The 22,032-nt window shown below is 37.2% G+C and overlaps 1 protein-coding gene across 1 annotated transcript in view; it reads right to left on the bottom strand.

Annotated features, from left to right (window-relative positions):
* The window catches only part of LOC150108984 (acyl-coenzyme A synthetase ACSM3, mitochondrial-like), a 305,232-nt gene that overhangs the window by 15,147 nt on the left and 268,053 nt on the right, over window positions 1-22,032 (bottom strand). Inside the window, exon 15 of the mRNA XM_090404749.1 lies at window positions 18,186-18,305. Coding sequence (XP_090260875.1) covers window positions 18,186-18,305 — 120 coding nt within the window. The remainder of the gene's footprint in view (window positions 1-18,185; window positions 18,306-22,032) is intronic.

Raw genomic sequence — 22,032 nt, 5'->3', positions numbered from 1 at the left:
CCTGCCCACCTCTATCTCACACCATATACTTTCAAAACCATTAGTGTCACTGCCCTCCAAAGCCTCCACTCTGAGAGGACATAAGTCATCACTTATCATAAACAGTACTCCACCACGACATTTTCCCTTCCTATCCTTTCAAAAAATGCTGTATCTTGCTACTTCTGTTCCTGTTATTATATCATCATCCATCAACCACATCTCATAGATCCCAATAATCTTCAGACAGGCAATGCTATAAGTGCCACCAATTCATCTCCTTTATTCTGGATACTCCTTAGTATAAAGCATAAAAATATCACTGTTTCTATAATCCCTATTCCCTTCTGACTTCATTGGACTCAGTGTTATCTGATGTATTCTCCCTTCTCCCAAGCACCTATTCCCACAAGAGGCCATTCCTGTTACCATCCACCCTGGTAATTCTAGTTTCCCTGCATTGACACACCGACTCACTCAGAGAACAGCAATCTCTCCAGATGCCTACATCCTTCCTCATTCAAATGCAAATGGTCTCTTGCATACAGTTCCTTTCTGTTTTCAAATACCCTCCAAGCATCCACATATTCCGAGCTTCTCTTCTGACACATTCTGGCTATCATGGTATTCATTATTAATGCTCCTCTACTCAGCTCTTTACTCCTTACATAAATGTAAATGTAAACATAATTGCTTATTACATTAATAATGTCACATAATTTACAATATGTCTCCTATATTATAATAAAGTTGCCTGTTCCATTTAAGATATGACTGTTAAGACTTTGTGTCCATTTACAATATTTTGTTTCATTACACCAGTACAAAATAGTCATGTCATTTCTCCAGCTATCTCTCCTCTCTCTTTCCCTTCCATTTCTGTATTCAGAATCTTCCCATGGAATGAATAATGTTATTTCCCTCTATTTCTGTATTTAGGTTACTCATAATAATTATATAAAATGCTTTACTATGATTTAGTCATTCTTCTAATGTTCCATAAAATTTCTCAATTTCTTCATCTAAGGGATTTGAAGGTTGGACATACTTATAAAAACTGATCTAATATTTTATATACCACTATTATTATTTATGCCTACATCCTTCCTCATTCAAATGCAAATAGTCACTTGCATACAGTTCCTTTCTGTTTCATCTCCTTGCTCTTTATTAAAAAAAAATTTTTTTTTTAAATGTGCATCTCACTTACAAAAAATTGTAAACCAATCATACATTAGTTTTACACCAGATGCAAAAATCACCAACTACCTAATGATAACCCAATGGCATAGATGGTTGGAGAAAAGCATAACATCAACAGTGAACAATTGGATATTTGAGAAAATCATTACCAATATCATTAAGGTACAAATTAATAACAAAAGAAAGCACAATACCTTGGGTAACCAATAGTCACTTGCCAGCTTGGCTCACTATATATATCACCAGCTTCATTATTATTATTATTTGACACCTCCAGGGAGTCTGAAGACTCATCGAGGGAGAGTGTGCCAAAAGCATCGAACGATTGGTCCCCTTCCAACTACTAACCGCGCTCAAACTTATTTAACTGAGCCATTAGTAGCAGAGGCTCTACCAATCGACCAACCTTTGCCGGCTTATATCATTCCCATTTGCTACAATTTATGCAGAGGCCTCATGTGCTGTATCCAGTCAATGCATCTTTAAAATCCAGCAATATCATGGTGGAGCCATTTCCTTATCTATCAAAATAGTCACTTTAAGTAACAAAAAAGTCAGCAAATTATTCAAGGCAAAACCTCCAATTCATAAATCCATGCTATCTCACATAGAGCATATTCCTATCTATGAATTCCTGAATTCTCAATTTTTCTGTTTCTTTTATTTTCTACATGAACTCCAGCCATGAAAAGTTGTAACATTATCTAACCTATATCTTACTGAAAGTAATCTGGAAACTACTTAGCTCACCACTTTCATCAGGTGGTCTCACAACAGGTAATGAAAATCATCTAAAAATTTCAGTGACACATCTAAAAACATTTATAAAAGATATATTCATAAACATCTATGCACAATGATATGTAAAGAATCCACAATATGTTTCTTGGAGAGATGATATCTTTCTCAGCCAACCAGATTAGCATTTTTGATAGCTTCCTTTATACAATGAAACTAAACTGTCCTCTATTTCCTTGGAATCTTTCAATACTTAGACAAAAATTACTGGTCACAGGTACTGTCAATTCTCTTGTGCTTTATCATAATACAAAGGCAATATCCCATCTAATCATATTGTATTCACAAAGATTTTGCAATGTTCCAAGCACCGTCAGTTCATGAACTTCAATTACCCACCTCATCCTATCACATCTCATCAAATCACTTGGTTGCTGAAAAATACTTTATCATGCAGAGACAAACAAGTTATTGTTCCTCTATATCGAGCCTTGATAAGACCCCATCTAGACTACTGTGCCCAGATATGGGTGCCAGGGTTTCTTCTTGATGGGGAGGAGGTGGAGAGGATGAGACGAATGACCGAGATGATAACAGGTCTGTGGAATGAACCTTATGAGAACAGGTCTGTGGAATGAACCTTATGAGAACAGGTTGAAGATTTGTGGGTTGCAAAAATTGGTTGATAGGCGGAAAAGGGGTGATATGATTGAGACATTCAAATTACTGAAGGGTTTCTATAGGATTAATCCAGAAGATATTTTTGAGAATAGGATTGGTGGTGGGAGGACTAGGGACCATACATGGAAGCTGGGCAAGAGTATGGTTAGCAGGAGAGTTAGAACTAGGTTTTTTACTTGGAGAGTAGTGAATGAGTGGAATAAGCTGCCAGAGTCTGTTGTGGGTGCTATGACCGTGAATGAGTTCAAGGCGAGGTATGATAGACACTGTGTGAATGTCGAATAGTTGCTCTTGACATGATGTTAGGGCCTCCCTCGATGAGTCTGTCAACTCCTTGGAGTTGCCCGAGTTGATGATAATAATAATAATCAATTACTGTATTATCTCCACATGAATGATGCAACTTGGCCAAGTGATTATTCAATAATGCAATCATTACTAAAATTAGACAACCAATGAGTCAAGACTCATTGCTGAAAATCTTCAGTGTCACACAAAAAGCTTATAAAACCATGCCTTAAACTCATTTGACATTCACACACTTTTCACACTCTCAGGCAGTACATTTCACTCACCAATCACTTTCCATGCAGAACTGCTCCTCACTCTCTAATTACATTAGTTATACAGCTTCAGGGATGAACTTTCCTTCTTTTCTATGTTAAGTCTTTTACCAACTTATAGCCTTCCATATATGCCTATGCTTCACACACCACTAACAAGAATACACATCACACTTCTCCTTATATTACTTTCATCATATTTTCTTTATTTTTTTTAACATCTCCCATTTATTTATTATTGTCGTGACATCTCCAAAGAGTCCACGGACTCATTATTGGAGAGCATTCAATTCGACACAACCCACCACCTACACTACTTTATCACATAGAGTATATGAGGCCCAGCTTACTGGAAGCCTGAAGTGGCTTGCAAAAGTTCCATGTTTAGTGTTTAGAGCAGAGTTGCCAGAAAATAAAAAAATAAATAAAACAAAATTACAATAAAATCAATAAAAATAAAAATCCCTTAGACTGTCCACAGTACAAATAATGCACTATGAATCAGTTTACAAAAACCTTTCATGAGTGGGAGGCACACACACAAAAAAAATAAATAAATAAAAAAAATAAAAATTTAGCCACACAGCTCAGACACATTAGATTCATTCCTTCTCTACTTTAACAGCTAATGCCCCAGAATCCAGTTCACTATAGAAAAAAAAAAAACAGCTTGTCTTTTCTTTCTCAGTATACAGAAAAACCTATCTACACAGGGGAGATACTTTTGCAAACCTTTCTATCATCTCCCATCTCAACAATATGATACCATAAAAACCCTAATGAGTAGAAAGGCTTATGTGTTGGCAGCACATGAAGGGGCGAATGCTAGTCTTGAAATTTACACTTGCTCTTATTATCATTCAGGGAATGATAGGTGTGATTGAAGTCTGATTAGCGGAATAATGAATTACTGACCATTTAAAACTATGTACAGGAAACCCCTTATATAACACAGATGTTAGGTTCCGCAGAAATGCCATGTTATATAAATCGCGTTATGCAAGTCTCAGATCACATAGAAAAAGTACGATTATGTTCTGAAATTTTTTTTTTTACATTATATAAACAGCAATGACATATCCAACAAAAAATATATTTTTATTTAATTCAGGTAATTCATGTAAGTTAAGAAAACAAATAAACTATGAAACAAATACATAGTATAAAAATTACAAATTGTACTTAAACTTCATTGCAAATAATGCATAAATGTTTTATGAAAAATAAAATAGTGCATATTTTAATCTTTCAAAGCACGAGGATTTGAGGATTGGCTAATAAACACTGGTTTTGTCATGTAATCACTCGATGCATTACTACAAAACAGTAGAGTAATTCTATCTTTGGAAACTTTGAATCCAGGAGCTGATCTTTCATTTTTTGAAATATAAGTGTGTTTTTGCACTTTTTTCCAATATAACCTGGATTCATCCGCATTGAACACCTGGTCTGCACTATAAATGTTTATAAACATTGAGAGTTTTTTGTTTAATAAGATTTCCATCCATAGAAATTTTCTTTTGAAGTGCAATAATCATTAGAGATTTCTCCATTTTTCCATTAGAATATTGCATACACGAGCAATGCGCTTTGCACTTATCGTTCACCCAGCAATAAACACGTTCTCGGATTTTATGTTCATTTTGTTTGATTGTTCAAATTGTTGATTCATTTAAATTCAAAGTCCATGCAAAAACTCCTGGTTTTTCTCCATTTTTCAACCGATCCAAGAATATTTGAATATTTTTCTTCAAGAGAAATTAATTTTGTTTTCGATGTTGGTTTTTCCCCTTCGTTACAGTTTGTGGCCATTACTATAAAAATAATTTTTTACATGAAAAGAGCATTATATATTGTATGTAACTCACCAGAAAATAAAGTGCTCAGCTTGAGATGAACACACTTATGATTTTTAATGCACTTTCCTGGCAGAAACGAGGACAATTTTCAACAATAAATTGAGGTACATGCATGTTAAAGGGTATTCCCCCTAATATAAAGTCGCTGAGATACAGGCAGACACAAATTTAACGAAGATAAAATTTGATTTTTAAGTTGCGCGGTGAAAAACATATGAAAAGATAAAAGGTTACTACAATTTGTAGACCGTGTTTTTATTGGAACCGTTTTGTATAAGTACAGCGTTCGACAAGGGTTACTACAATTTTAGACCACATTGTATAAGTACCGAGTTATACGAGGGTTACCTACAGGGTATTTAGAAATTTATGTACATTTAATCATACAAATACAACATTTATTTTACAAATGATATTCTATCTTTTTCAATTTAGCTACTTGAATACAAATTCTACCCTACAGTACTTCTTTATGAACTGGTCAACAACATCGTCATAAAAAGTTGGTTGCAACTTAATTTTCCCAAGCAACACACACTTGTAAAGGCTGGCTGAAGCTCACTGGCTAGAGCTACTTTGACTGCTTATGGCCCGTGTTTAAGCAACAGGGTGAGAAGACGTGGAGGGAGTGGAAATGGCTATGTGTGTGCATTAAATGACAGTGCTGAAGCGAGAACCTGGATGCTCCCACAACCGAGCAAGCCAAGGTAGCTTGATTAGCATCGGCCTTCGATTCACAATGCAAAGCAAAAAATGGAATGCTTATAAATGCATGCATTTATTAACAAATAAATATTATTTTTCAATTAATGAGCTTGCATAGCAAGCATGGAGAATTCGCCACTGAGCACATGCTAGTTTATTTAACTGTATTTATTCGCAACACATAATAATAATAATAAAATAATTAATATTTATTTATTTATTAGATAATATTTCACTGGCATTATATATCTAGCATCTTTAGAGCAAAAGAACAGTTTGTCACAGTACACAAAATGACAACAATTTGGTATAATAGTGAGACTAGTAATACTAAATGCTCCCTGGAAATCCCCTCCATTGCCTTTTACACAAGACTACAGCAAAATTGTTACCATCCCATATGTTCAAGACAAGGTTCAATCTGAAAAATATCTAGAGTGCTTAATAAATATCAGCTACGCATCGCATTTAAACCTTATGTAAAATTGGCAACTCTCATCTGTTCACCTAAGGACAAACTCACTTCTTTATCATATCCAGGAGTATACAAAATGTTCTATTCTTGTGACCTGGCTTACTATAGACAGACAGGAAGAACTGTTGAAATCTGCCTTGGAGAACATTTATTATTTATTATTATGTGACACCTCCAAGGAGTCCAAAGACTCATCAAGGGAGGGTACCTATTCTACAACTCTGTTTCCACCACTTAATCCACCAACTACAATGAACTGCAACTACACCAACGCTATCTACTGCCCATCAGCACCACTAGTATTTTCATAGAAATCACAAACATGCATGCCCATGGCAGGATTCGAAGTAGCCTTTTGGCTGAAGAGAGCAGATACGCTAACCACTCGGCCAACCAGGCTGACATAAAAAATACATTCAATATTATTGTTATGGCAAGTCAGGTCTAGCAGATCATGTCTTGAATACCTCTTCATAAAATGGAAGAAAACAAACGTGCTACACAGAAGTCATAAGTCAGAAAGATTATTTTTGGAATCAATAGCAGCTTAAAATCATTTCAAGATCAAATTAATACTTGTTTTCTCTCTCTTTATCCAACAATAGATAGCACCAATTATGACTTCAGTTCTCTGTGTTGTCTTTTACAATTTTTTTAAACTAGCACCACTGTTAAAACAAATTGTTGTTGTTTTGTGTACTATGACAAACAGTTCTTGTGCTCTGAAAAGTGAAATACAGCTAATAAGTTAATAAATATTAATTATTTTCTTATTATAGTGTGTTGTGAATCAATACTGTTATATAAACCAGCACATGAAAACCCTAGTTAACAGAGCCACCAGCCTGTGTTCCAACCAGATTTCTCTTATAATTGAACTCTCCTTCATTTGTCACACCTTCCTACCCAATGGCTATAAAGAAGTAATCTGTTAATTATATGTGCATTATAGTTAATGCACATATAATTGGTGAATGTACAGATTACATTAAAATAATGTAATCTGTACATTATTTTAATGTACAGATTACAATAATGTTATTATTATTCCTTACATCCAGGACACGATTAGCAAAACAAGTGTTCTCTGCCAAGTTGGCAGGAAAACGACCCAGAGGAAGACCAAGATATAGGTGGATTGATATGGTACAAAGTGCCTTACACGATAGAAATATAAGATCTGGTAATGTTGGAGTCTTGACAAGTAACAGACTGATTTGGAGGAAAATTGCAGATAGAAAGTTAGTAATGATGTAAATTTTTCATGTAGTACTATCATATCCTGTACACCCCTTGAGGGTACATGGCAGGAATTTGATGATGATGATGATGACATCCAGGACACCTCAGTAAAAACAGCTAGAATTTAAACAAACAATCTCCAAATTGATTTCAAACCCCATTTGAAACTTGCTGCCTTATCTACTCTCCTAAAGATAAATTCTCTAAAGTTGGTGTATACAAGGTTTCTTGTTCTCACAACTTGTCCTATTATGGTCAAACTGAAAGATCTGCTAACATACTTCTTGAAGAACCCATATATATCCACTGATACAATTATGGTCAGTCAGGTCTAGTTGATTATATCTTGGACACCTTGCACAGAATCAAATGGAAAAAGACCATAGTCTTTAGTAATACTTGAACTACAGCAAATAAAAACATGACAGAATTTTATGTTGAATTTTTTCTTGACAATTATTCATAAGACTATTACACTTTTTTTATATAATCTTTGTCAAGTAGCTTTATTTTATCCTCCTACATGTTTCGCCAATCTTTTTCTATTAGCATCCTCAGAGAATGAAACTAGTAAGCTAAAATGAAGGTTAAAGACTAGGTTATAACTGATGGTTCTAATTCATACAAAAAATTGGTATTGTGCATGACAATGTGCATGTCTCGTTAACGTGATTTATTCGTTATGGCTCATGACGTAATTGTCATGAAAGTTCATTTCTTTGATGTTTAATCATCTGATAAAAGTTATTTATGCTAAAGAATTTATGCTAAAGAATTTTTATAGATGGATAGAGAAAGCAATGTTTAAATTTGTGTATATTTCATAGTAATGTAAATAAAATGCGTTTTGATTTTTTTGTTAAAAGAGTGCTGCCTGATTGTTTATTTACAACTGCATTGTTTCTAAATAAATCGAACTTGTGAGCGGGAAACTAAGTGAGATAGCCGAAGTGTAAAGTTAAGTAAAAGAATAGACCATGACTGTTTGTGTAAGGTTTTATTGAAGGAATTTGTGTTAGAGAGAGAGAAATCTGCCTGCCGTATTATTGAGTTTTATGCTAATTAAATGATATTAATGGCATAGTCTAAATTAAATAAATTTTCTAGTATCTTAGGTATTAGACTCGATGAGTCCTTGGACTCCCTGGAGGTGTCAAATAATAATAATAATAATAATAATAAGACTCGTAGCGCAAAGGGTAGATAAACATAGTACATAATAATATAAGCAAGAAAGATTTAGAGAGAGAAAGAGCACACAGCTAATTAGAATAAAGTATAAAGATAAATATTTTAAGAATAATGGTATATAAGGTATAGAAAAAAAAAATAAAGACACTTAAAATAAAGAGAAATTAACAGCATTCGATTACAATAGCGACAACACAGCATATCATTACACTATGAAGGATAATATGTAAAAACTGCCATTTGTCAGCTAAGACATTGAATGCAGAGTTCTGGGCATCAACTCTAACACAAATCTGCATAAAAACATTCAGAACCAAGGCTCGCAACATGGGTTTCTATGGTAGGGGCCACAACATTCAAGCCCCACCCACATTACCTGAATCAACATACAGCACCATCTTCAGTGGTGCAAAGAGCATGTATAGTGGGACGTGGAAGCTTGGAAAGCTGTGTTATGAATTACGCTGCACCCACCACTGAGCAGATGAGTGGGTGTAGCAGATGCCCATGAATGTCTCTTACCAGAGTGTGTGACCCAAATTATGAAATTCAGAGGTGGCTGTGTGATGGTATATGGTTCTTTTTTTCCTGGTTTGGCCTCAGAGCTCTGTGGTGCCATGAACATTGAACTCTGAGAGGTATCTGAACATTCTGAACAATGCAATGCTTCTTCCTGCTTTGTGGCATTTATACAGAAAGACTTATCTTGCTGAAAGAGACCATTGTCTCTTTTAGCAAGACAATGCACCATGTCATAAGGCTGCTGCTGTTACTGTAATTGTGTGGTTTGTGGACATGAATGTCACCACACTTGACTGGCCTTCAAGACCCCTGATCTCAACCATATTAAACATCTGTGGGATGAACTGGAGCATCAAATGAGGTCAAGGGACATCCACTTCACAACAGTCCAGGACTTCATTACATACCTACAGGAAGAATGGTCCAAAATTTCATTGATCGCTATCATATGCTTGTGGAAAGTATGTCCTGTAGGACTGCTGCAGTCATTGCAGCGAAAGGAAGTCCTACATCGGAGAAACGATTGTGGAAGAATGACAATGTGGGATAAAAATGGGAATAGAGTGACTGATGCAGAGGACATAGTGCAGTTGTTCAATGAGCACTTTATTGGAGTATTTCATCCAGTAGGAGGTTAGGAGGTTTTAATACTAGAGGGATAACACAGGATCAGGGTTTAGAGGTGCATGAGGAGAGTGTGTGTGTGTTCCAAATACTGAGTACTCTGGATACCAATAAAGCTGTTGGACTGGATGGTATTTCACCACGGGTTTTGAGAGAATGTGCTAAAGAACTGACAGCTCCGTTGACCTGGCTTTTCAATAAAAGTCTGGCTGAAGAAAAGGTACCCAGGGAATGGAAGGAAGGTAAGATAGTGCTGCTGCATAAGGGCAGCAGCAGACTGGAAGTGTCTAATTATAGGCCTGTTTGTGTGTCATCAGTAGTTGTTAAGGTCTTGGAGAAATTAGTGAGGGACTATATACAGCATTGGGTAGATGAGGATAATGTTATCTGTGAGAATCAACATAGATTTGTTAAGGGGTGCTCTTGCTTTAGTAATATGATTGTATTTTTTAATAAAGTGACAAGAGCAGCTGATGAGGGAAAGGCATATACTGCCATTTTTGTGGATTTTGCAAAGGCGTTTGACAGGGTTCCGCATGATAAGCTGATATTTAAGTTGCAGCACATGGGTTTAAATGTCGGGTTAGTCAAATGGATTCAGGATTGGCTGACTGATAGGTATCAGAGAGTTGATGGGGCAATATCAAGGAAGCAGAAGGTTACAAGTGGGATTCCACAGGGCTCAGTGCTGGGACCTGTATTGTTCAATCTTTATATCGATGATATTGTCAATGGATTGCGAGGGGACATTCAGTTGTTTGCAGATGATGTGAAGTTGGGAAGGATTATCAGTAATAGTGCAGATGTGGCAGCCCTGCAAGAGGATTTGAATAAACTAGACAGATGGGCAAATAAATGGGGTTATCAGTTCAATGCAGCAAAATGTCAAGTCTTGAGGTTTGGGATCCATCGATGGGAGGATGCGTATTCGATTGGAGGAGGTAGGGAAGATAAGAGATCTGTGGGTGATGATTGATAGAAAACTGAAATTGAGGGAGCATATTGCAAAGGTGGTGAGGATAACTCAGAGAATTGCTGCAATACTGAGAAGGATGCTGATCTGCAGAGATAAAAGAGTTATCATCCCGTTGTATAAGGCCCTGATCAGACCACACTTAGACTATTGTTCTCAGATTTGGTCCCCAGGATTTGAAGGGGATAAATTGACTATGGAAAGGGTACAGAGGCGGATAACAAAGATGGTTTCAGGACTGTACAATATGAGTTATGAGGATCGACTAAGGAAATGTGGACTGCAGAGTTTGGTGGATAGAAGAAGGAGAGATGATATGATCGAGACTTTTAAACTGTTGAGAGGCAGTTACAGGATAGACATTGGAGAGTTCTTTCACTTGGTGGAACAGCGGGAAGGAGTGATGACAAGGGGCCATCCTGGAAGTTACGAAAGGAGGCTGTGCGCAAGAGGATGAAGGGTGGTTTCTTTGTGTGGAGGGTGGTTGAACCTTGGAATGCATTGCCTGAGAGAGTGATTGGAGTGGGGACGGTTAATGGGTTCAAGGAGTGGTATGAGAGACTTTGTATTTCCTAAAAATGACCTCCCACGATGAGTCTTTTGACTCCATGGAGGCCTGGATAATAATAATAATAATAACATGGCTCTTTGGCTATGAGGTCAGGATGTGTCTTCTTGTTCTCTGGCTGGTTTTTGCCTGTTTTGTGAGATGGAAACAACCCAAGCCTTTCAGAAAAAAAATTTGACACCTTTATATGTGGTTAAATCACCATCACCTGAAAAGCCTTATTCCTCATGTCCTAAATGGAATTCAAAGTCAGGTCTGCCTTTCCAACACAAGGCAATTTCAACTGTTTGCCTTCTTTTCTTTGTACTTACTACATATATTCTTTTACAATGCATTCTTTGCTTCTTATTATCTACCATTTTTATAAGCAATTTCAGGTACCAAATGTTCCTGACAGGCTTGACAGCCCATTTACACAACAAAAATTTGTGTACAGAAACATGGCAGTGATTACCTTACTTATTTGTGATCAAGAGGATGATTATGAGTTTTGCATTCAAAGTAAATGGGATTTTGAAATACTTTACTTACAGAAAACAATGCTTTAGAGTACAAAACAATTTCTAAAAATACTATTATTATTGTTCTTATTATTGACAGGCCTCCATGAAGTTGGAAATGGGAGGTGGTTGTAGGAAGTTCTGCTCAAATGGTAATATGTCTGTTATAGTGATTATTATTAAATTATTCATTTATATTCTTGAGATCAGTCCTTCAACTCACTGGATGTATGGTAACTTTCACACTGAAATTCTCTGGCAATGCATCCCATTCATCACACTCAAGACATTTTCAATGTAAAAAATTTTGATTTATCTCCTTCGAGAGATTGCATCGCTCTCTCTCTCTCTCTCTCTCTCTCTACTGTTCTTTAGGTAACTTCTTGTGTATTAATCTGGAACAATCCCCCTTTTACTAATACAAATGTATTTAGCATGCCACTTCTCTGCCTATCTACCAAGTTCTGCAACCACCATCTCTCAACATACCTTCACAACCAACATTTCAGAATCTTGTTATTACATTTACTTATACAGTCATGAAAGGATCTTCTCCAGCATGTCTGCATGGGTGAAGAAACAAGGTGACAAAAAATCTGTTGACAGTTATATAAGAAATTATATTCTTGTTTTGATCCTTCACCCAGTGTAAGTAGGCAAAGTCTGCATGTGTAAAATTCTGTAAGTAATTTTATCTTCGGTCTTCAAACATACTACAGCCTTTAGACCAGTCTCTACAGCCACTAGACCAGTCGTCTTCATGACTAGTCTGGAGGCTGTAGGCTTGACAGCAATTCTCTCAGTGTCTCATAATGCAAAGCACACTTCCTTCTGAACATGCATATTACTATCTGTTATGGGAAGGGTCACTACCCAGACCGGTTTTGACTTTTTTTTTCTGAGGTCTCATCAGCAGGATCTAGGCCATTGAAGATATTGCAGTTAAATCAGTGCAGAGGTTACATATTTTCCATATACAAATCATGGTTTATCACCATACTGTGTTCCAGAATACTTTAATAATATGATAATATACCATTTACTTCTTGTATATGAATTTGATTAAACTTATTGATTTAACCTCAGCTTCTTCCTAGGTTAAATCTTCTGCTGATGAGACCTCGATAAAGGTCAAAACCAGTCTTAGCAGTGAAGGAGGTGTGCTTTGCATTTATGACATAGTGAAGAAATTGATGTGAAGTCATCAACTTTTATACGCAAGTAGACCAGTCATGAAGATACTTCATGTGCAAAATTTGCTTACACTAGAGTAATGGATTAACAAGAATATAATTTCTTGGCTATTATAATTTACTTTGTTGCCAAATGGAAAAATTTTCTACTGCTATCTGTGTTCATTGTGTGGTTTCAGAAAATTGACAACATAGAGTATATAATAACTAAAATATTTTAATTATTACTTCCCATTTTTTGCCAAAGTTAAACTGGCATCTTCATGGATTATTAGACCAGTATTAAACACATGCATGCATGCACATTTCAGTAACAAAAATGGAACAGGATATACACGATGACCAGTATGTCTCTTATAATCATGGCACCTATTGGCTTTGGTTGGGTGTACTTGGCCAATGGGCTGAATATATGCTGATGAGAGTTTCCCATATGAGAGGCAGTTTGATATAACCATATTTGTTTAGGTTGGGATAGTTGGCAAGAGCTGCAGTAGTTTCAAGAAAAAGCCTTTCAAATTTAAATTTGCTTTGGTAGAGTAAAGTGGCTTCTTTCAAGTCGATCCTGTGATGGGTATTCAGGGCATGGTCTACTAATCCTGAGTAGCCATAGTGGTAGAAATAGGCTACCTTCATCAGAAGACATTCAGCCCAACAGCAACGTACACCTAACTAAGCCAATAGGTGGTGTAATTATAGGACTTTAGGTCATTTTGTATCTTTCCTGTTGGATTTTTGTTACTGAAGCGTGCCTGCATGCATATTATTATTATTATTATTTATTATTATTTCCCAAAACCTCATGGAGTCAAAGACTCATCTGGGAGGTCCTTTTATCACACACACATCTCATCATAACTGGTAATTAGTTTACGGAATTAACAACGCATATAAAGTATATTAATTAAAGGTAACTTTAATGAATAACTTCTATATTTCGGCAATGTCACATTGCCATCTTCAGGAACATAAAGATATGGTATGTGCACTCAGGAACTAACACAAAGCAAATGAGGAAGAAAGCAAGAAACTAATATTGTTCCTAAAGTCCTAATGGTGCCCTCTTGCGGGCTAATTTGGTAGTCTTGGCAGTTGGGCTGAAGTTCTCATAATGAAAGTCTCCCAAATTTGGGGCAGTTTCATGCACCCAAATTTGTTGAGGTTAGGAACGTTTTTTTAGAGCTGCTGAAGATTCTTTGAATAATCTTTCGTATTTAAACTTGCTGCGATGAATTAATTTTGTTTTCTTCCAACGAATTTTATGGTGGGTATCTAAGGCATGGTCTGTCAGCCCAGAGCGGCTGTACTGGTGAAACCGGATGTAGTCTTGGTGTTCTGAAATCCTGATATTTGTTGTTCTGCCTGTTTGGCCAAAGTAGGACAATTTGCAGCTGCAAGGGACCTGGTATACACCAGGCAGGTCTAGGGGAAGTGGTTGGTCTTTGGTGGAGCGGATAAGGGATGCCAAATTTTTATATGGTCTGTAACAGGAAGTAAGGTCATATTTTTTGAAGATATTGGTTATTTTTTCAGAGGTGCCCTGGATGTAGGGGATGGTGATAGACTTGGTGTAATCTTTATTGTGGAGGGGGTTGTGGTTTACAGGTTTTAGTATTTTTTGGATTTTTTTGGGGTTATAGCCATTGGCTAAGAAAGTGTTGAGGATGTGGTTTAGTTCAATAGTCAGGGCCTTGTCATCTGAGCAGATTAATTTTGCCCTGTTATATAATGTTTTTATCACCCCATATTGTTGTGAGGGGGGGGGGATTGCTGGTGAATGTATCTGCCAGTGTGGGTGGGTTTCTGTAAACAGAGAAAACCAAAGATCCATCAAGCTGGCGGGTGATTAAAGTGTCTAGGAAGGGTGTTGCTTTCCTCTTTTTCTAAGGTGAACTGGACTCTGGGGTGTTGGTTGTTTAAGTGTGCTAGGAAGGAGTGGAGTGTGTCTGAGCCAAGTGGCCAAATAGCAAACACATCATCCACATAACGAAGCCAAATAGTGGGTTTTTGTGGGGCGGAGTTTAAGGCTTTCTCTTCAAATGTCTCCATAAAGAAATTGGCCAAGGGTGGGGAAAGTGGTGAACCCATGGCTGTCCCCTCTATCTGTTTGTAGAAACACTCGGCCTTGATCTATGGCCTATACTTCATGACATCTCATGCGCATCGGCAAGAAAGGAATTCGAAAAAAAATACGGTAGTCGGCACGTGAAAAAATACGAAAACCTGACAAAGACTTCTACTTCCATACCCCAGCCACCACTCAACACTGTAGTCAACCTCTCGTCGGCAGTTTTAAAGCCTGAAGCACTCACCGCACTTTCACGTGGTCACAATTTCGCCCTAGCTCCTAAAAGGATACCTGCTGAAGAAATCATGATCCAAATAGAGCGTGGATATTGCCTAACCATATCGCCAACAACATAAGACTGGATGTAGTCGGTGTTCTTACTAAAGCCAAACCTCCAAAATCCAACTTATCCAAAAACGAATATACAGCCCTTCAAGAATTGAAAAACAACAAAAAAAAATAGTAAATAAGGGAAGCGCCACTGTGGTACTCAATCAAAAAGACTACAAAGGTAAGCTAAATTCTTTAGTACTAGACCGTACTACTTACCTCCCCATTGAATATAATCCGACCAGCTCTCAGATTAGAACTATCCACAGACTCCTTAAGAAAGTCACTTCTTGGCATGTGGAAGTCACCAACAAACTTAAACCTTATAACTCTAGACCCCCCCCCCCGATTATATGGACTCCCAAAAATACATAAACAAAATGTGCCATTGCGTCCCATAGTGGATGGCATTGATTCCCCCACATATAAATTAGCCAAACATTTAGCCAAAACGCTCACACACTACACTGGCAACACACCATCACACATAAAAAACTCAGCCTACTTTAAAGCCAGTATAGAAAACCTCACACTCCAACACACTGACATAATGGTCAGTTTTGACGTCTCCTCCCTATTCACTAATGTCCCACTCAAAGAAATCATGAATCCAAATAGAGCTCATCCAAGCCAAGTTTCCTCCCGATATCTCAGCCCTATTTCAGTTCACAATGAACTCAGGCTATTTCGTTTGGCAAGGAAAGTTCTACAAACAGATAGAGGGGACAGCTATGGGTTCACCACTTTCCCCACCCTTGGCCAATTTCTTTATGGAGACATTTGAAGAGAAAGCCTTAAACTCCGCCCCACAAAAACCCACTATTTGGCTTCGTTATGTAGATGATGTGTTTGCTATTTGGCCATATGGCTCAGACACACTCCGCTCCTTCCTAGCACACTTAAACAACCAACACCCCAGAGTCCAGTTCACCTTAGAAAAAGAGGAAAACAACACCCTCCCCTTCCTAGACACTTTAATCACCTGCCAGCTTGATGGATCTTTGGTTTTCTCGGTTTACAGAAAACCCACCCACACTGGCAGATACATTCACCAGCAATTCCCCCCCCCCTCACAACAATATGGGGTGATAAAAACACTATATAACAGGGCAAAATTAATCTGCTCAGATGACAAGGCCCTGACTATGGAACTAAACCACATCCTTAACACTTTCTTAGCCAATGGCTATAACCCCAAAAAAATCCAAAAAATACTAAAACCTGAAAACCACAACCCCCCTCCCCCCCTCAACAATAAAGACTACACCAAGTCTATCACCATCCCCTACATCCAGGGCACCTCTGAAAAAATAACCAATATCCTCAAAAAATATGACCTTACTTCCTGTTACACACCATATAAAAAGTTGGCATCCCTTATCCGCTCCACCAAATACCAACCACTTCCCCTAGACCTACCTGGTGTATACCAGGTCCCTTGCAGCTGCAAATTGTCCTACTTTGGCCAAACAGGCAGAACAACAAATATCAGGATTTCAGAACACCAAGACTACATCTGGTTTCACCAGTACAGCCGCTCTGGGCTGGCAGACCATGCCTTAGATACCCACCATAAAATTCGTTGGAAGAAAACAAAATTAATTCATCGCAGCAAGTTTAAATACCAAAGATTATTCAAAGAATCTTCAGCAGCTCTAAAAAACGTTCCTAACCTCAACAAATTTGGGTGCATGAAACTGCCCCAAATTTGGGAGACTTTCATTATGAGAACTTCAGCCCAACTGCCAAGACTACCAAATTAGCCCGCAAGAGGGCACCATTAGGACTTTAGGAACAATATTAGTTTCTTGCTTTCTTCCTCATTTGCTTTGTGTTAGTTCCTGAGTGCACATACCATATCTTTATGTTCCTGAAGATGGCAATGTGACATTGCCGAAATATAGAAGTTATTCATTAAAGTTATCTTTAATTAATATACTTTATATGCGTTGTTAATTCCGTAAACTAATTACCAGTTATGTCTAACCAACGTATAAGTCTTGCTACTAGAAACATCTCATCATACTGTGTCTTAAACAGACTCAAACTCCTTGCAGACACCACACTCTCAGGCAAGACATTCCAATCATTCACAACTCTGCATGAAAAAACCTGCCTCTCACTCCCCTACTCACACCCTCTTTATACAGTTTCCAGGGATGACCTCTGGTTCTCCCCTGATCTCCCACTATTCTCTGTAGAACTTCTCCACCATTGATCTTATAACAACCCCTTACCAACTTGTAGGTCTCTATCATATCTCCCCTCTTCCTTCTCTCCACCAGACTCTGCAAATTACATCTTCTCAATCTTTCCTGTTCCTGGTATCAAATATGTTTGATACCAGTGTATTAATACCTGAAGATGGCAATTCAACTTGAGCAAAATATAGGAAGTAATAAATAAAATATTTTAGTTATTATCTACTCTATGCTGCCAATTTCCTGAAACAACACAATGCATGAGAATCAATGTGTAAGCCTAAACACCAGGAATGCTATCTATGTTGATATTCACAACATTTTTCACATTTAACAAAACATCACTAAATCTTCCCAAAAACTTGATCCTATGGTATGATTAAAAACCAAAGAAATTATTTGACTTTATTTTATTGCAACGAAACAAAGAAGAATTTTTTTTTTTTTTTTTTAAAAAAGGAAAGTTGTAGTTTTAAAATAGTTTAAATAATTTTAGTTTTATAACTTCTGGATCCAGAAATTTGGTACAACATCAAATATCTCTATAATATTCTTTAGAAAATAACTTACTTTCCTAGGATATTTATAAGGTGCTGTCACAGATTTAACATGATTTTGCAAATCTTTTATCAAATTATCTTTATCTGATTCTTTATAATTTTGATTCAATACTACAAATGCCTTGACCACCTATCAAAAAATAAAATAAAACAGAAGAACAAAAAACAAAAAATTTACCACATTTATCTTAACCATTACAATATCATCACAATTAATATTTTTTCCTACTGAAAATAAATAAATTGAGCTATCATTCCTACTTTGTATTTTATGTAAAAATATGAAGTATTCTGTGAGCAGCCTTTAAAAAATTTTAAAAAGACATTTTTAAATTCTAAAGAGAATAAATTGAGTGACTGGGCACAGAAATGGGGATGTGAGTTCAATGTTGCAAAATGTAAGGTTTTAAAATTTGGAAAACAAAGATGGGATGCAGAATTTATGCTTGGTGAGAATATATTGTTGGAGGTACAGGAAATAAGAGATCTGGGGGTGATAGTGGATAAGGATCTAAAATTTAGGGGACACATAGCCAAAATTGTGAAGACAACACAAAGGCTTCTGGGAATGATGCAGAGGACACTGACCTGTAGAAGTATGGAGATTCTTGTTCCATTGCATAAGGCTTTGATTAGGCCACACATGGACTATTGTGCCCAGATTTGGTCACTGGGTTGTCGGAAGGATGAAGAGATGTCGGAAAGAGTCCAAAGGCGACTGACTAAGGTAGTTTCTGACCTCAGGAATGTTGAGTACGAGGAAAGATTGAGAAGATGTAATTTGCAGAGTCTGGTGGAGAGGAGGAAGAGGGGAGATATGATAGAGATCTACAAGTTGGTAAGGGGTTGTTATAAGATCAATGGTGGAGAAGTTCTACAGAGTATAGTGGGAGATCAGGGGAAAACCAGAGGTCATCCTTGGAAACTTTATAAAGAGGATATGAGTAGGGGAGTGAGAAGCAGGTTTTTTTTTGTGCAGAGTTGTGAATGATTGGAATGCCTTGCCTGAGAGTGTGGTGTCTGCAAGGAGTTTGAGTGTGTTTAAGACACGGTATGATGAGATGTGTGTGTGTGATAAAAGGACCCTCCCAGATGAGTCTTTGACTCCATGAGGTCTTGGGGTAATAATAATAATAATAACTACCCATTCATGACAGGGTTAAATTTCATTGCAGAATACTATTAATATGTTAAAAGGTACAATATGTTTTTGCCAATGAGTTTGGAATATTCTGACAGAAGTGGTATGGTGCAAAAAAAGAGACTATACAAATAACGTAGATGGCACTCTAGGAAAATATGTATATAAAGAAAAAGTCTGTAAGTAGCACATTCAATATGAGTTAAAATGGCATGTGAGCAGTGTTGATGGCTTCAAACATATAACAAACTCTAATAATAAATTTAGTTTAATCCTTTATCCAAGTGTGTGCAAACAAAGTTTGCGCCTGAAAGTATCTTCAGGACTGGGGTAAAGTGGTACAACACTGGGCAACTCCTAGTAAAGGTGGAGCAAGCTACCAACACTCCTATCTCAGTATCTCCCATAATGCCAAACACATCTCCTTGTGGATATGTATAATGTTATGCATTAAGGTAAGGGCCACTACCCAGACTAGTTTCGACCTTTATTGAGGTCTCGTCGGTGGGAGCCAGGCTCAAGTGGAGATACCAAGGGAGAAGCATTAGCAAGGTGATCTCCTCCTATAGGAGCTGCCAAACGGTACGCAACCTTTTTATTAAATTACTTGATTTAGAGAAAGATGTTGAAAGTTTATTTTTCACTTGGTCAGACTATAATAAATTTAGTTTAATCCTTTATCCAAGTGTGTGCAAACAAAGTTTGTGCCTGAAAGTATCCTCAGGACTGGGATAAAGTGGTACAACACGGGCAACTCCTTGCAAAGGTGGAGCAAGCTACCAACACTCCTATCTCAGTATCTCCCATAATGCAAACCACATCTCCTTGTGGATACGTATAATGATATGCATTAAGGTAAGGGCCACTACCCAGACAAGACCTTCAGCCCAATCGGCCAAGAATACCAACATTGTCCGCTGGGGGGGGGGGGGGGGGGCACCATCAGGACTTTTAGGACAAAGGAGCTGCTTCATTCCTCATTTACTGCGTGCTATGCTTGCATGCACGTGTGTTGTATTGAAGTTCCTGTGATAATAGCAATGTGACGTTGCCGAAATATTGAAAGTGTGTTAAAATTTATTTTAATGTATATTCTATTGTACGTTATAATTTCATTAAGCTATTTAGCAAGAAAGTCAATATTAATGTTTATGCACACTGTTGCTAGGATGAAGAGATGTTGAAAAACCAGGCAACCAAATTTGTACACAGTAGTCCATTTGTTGCCTAATCAGAACCTTATACAATGGAACAAGAATCTCCTTACTTCTACAAGTCAGTGTCCTCTGCATCATTCCAAGAAGCCTTTGTGTTGTCTTGACAATTTTGGCTATGTGTCCCCTAAACTTCAGATCCTTATACACTATCACCCCCAGATCTCTTATTACCTCCACTTCCGAACAATATATATTCACCAAGCATAAATTCTGAATCCCATTTTGTTTTCCAAATTTTAAAACCTTATATTTTGCAATATTGAACTCACATCCCCATTTCCGTGACCAATCGCTCAATTTATTTAAGTTTTCTTGTAAGGACACAACATCTTGACTACACTTCATGATTCACCCCAACTTTGCATCATCTGCAAACAACTGAATATCTCCATCTAAATATTCACCTATATTATTAATATACAAGTTAAACAGTAATGGCCCTAAAACAGATCCCTGAGGCACACCACTAGTAACTTTCCTTTTCCTGGATATCGCTCCTCCCATACACAACTTTTTGATACCTATGAGAAAGCCAGTCTCCAATCCAATGCACCAATATAATATCCAACCCCATCTACTCCAGTTTGACTATCAACTTATCATGTGATAATCTATCAAAAGCATTTGCAAAATCTAAGTATATTACTGTGTATCCTTCTCCTCTGTCTATGGATGTAGTCACCTTATTGTAACAAATAAGTAGATTACTAAAACCTGATCTCCCTTTAGCAAATCCATGCTATCCATCAAAGAAAATACCATTGTTGTCAATTCCATTCTGGATCCTGATTCTAACCAGCCTCTCCAACACTATAACACAACAACTAATACACAGATTAGCCTATAAATTGATGCTTGAGTTCTGTCAACTCTCTTTTGAAGCAGCACAATCTTGCTTAATCTCTTTATTCATCCATTTCACACCTACCTTATTTAACATTCTGACCTTTGGAATACATTTAGACATTGCTTCTACTAGAGAGTTCTTGAAAATCCTCCCCAAGCTGCATTGATCTTTTTTTCCAGGTAACCTCCTCATTCTATGCTACACCTGCAAGCTGTCTCCAGAGCTCCTCATAATCACCAGCCTTGTAATTCCACATATACCCTTTTCGCACAGAGGTCCCCACACTGGTGGTAACCACCCAGGCAATCACTTCATGGTCACTCTCACCAACTGTTGGGTGATTTGCCACCTCATTTATAATAACATCCTCTGATGAGATAATCAAATCCAAGATCCTTAAGTCTTGTGTGCCCTCTGGTACATATTGCTTGAGACAGTTGTCCCTCAAAAACTCAACCTTATTTCCTTTAGTTTCAGTTGCTATCTTATTATCCCTCTCTATATTGCCATAATTAAAATATCCCATAATGATCATCCTTTTCTTATTTACTTAGCTAATTTTATTAGACATTTCATGGTCACTACCATTCACATTACCAGGTCTGTAACAACATTCAACTAAGTATTTCATTCAATTCACCTCTATCTCGCA

The sequence above is a fragment of the Typopeltis vanoorti genome, chromosome 2 (genome assembly GCF_054136105.1).
Source record: "Typopeltis vanoorti isolate ZY-2024b chromosome 2, IOZ_Tvanoo_1.0, whole genome shotgun sequence".
NCBI classification, from domain to species: domain Eukaryota; kingdom Metazoa; phylum Arthropoda; class Arachnida; order Uropygi; family Thelyphonidae; genus Typopeltis; species Typopeltis vanoorti.
This window is presented reverse-complemented; position numbering and strand designations above follow the sequence as displayed.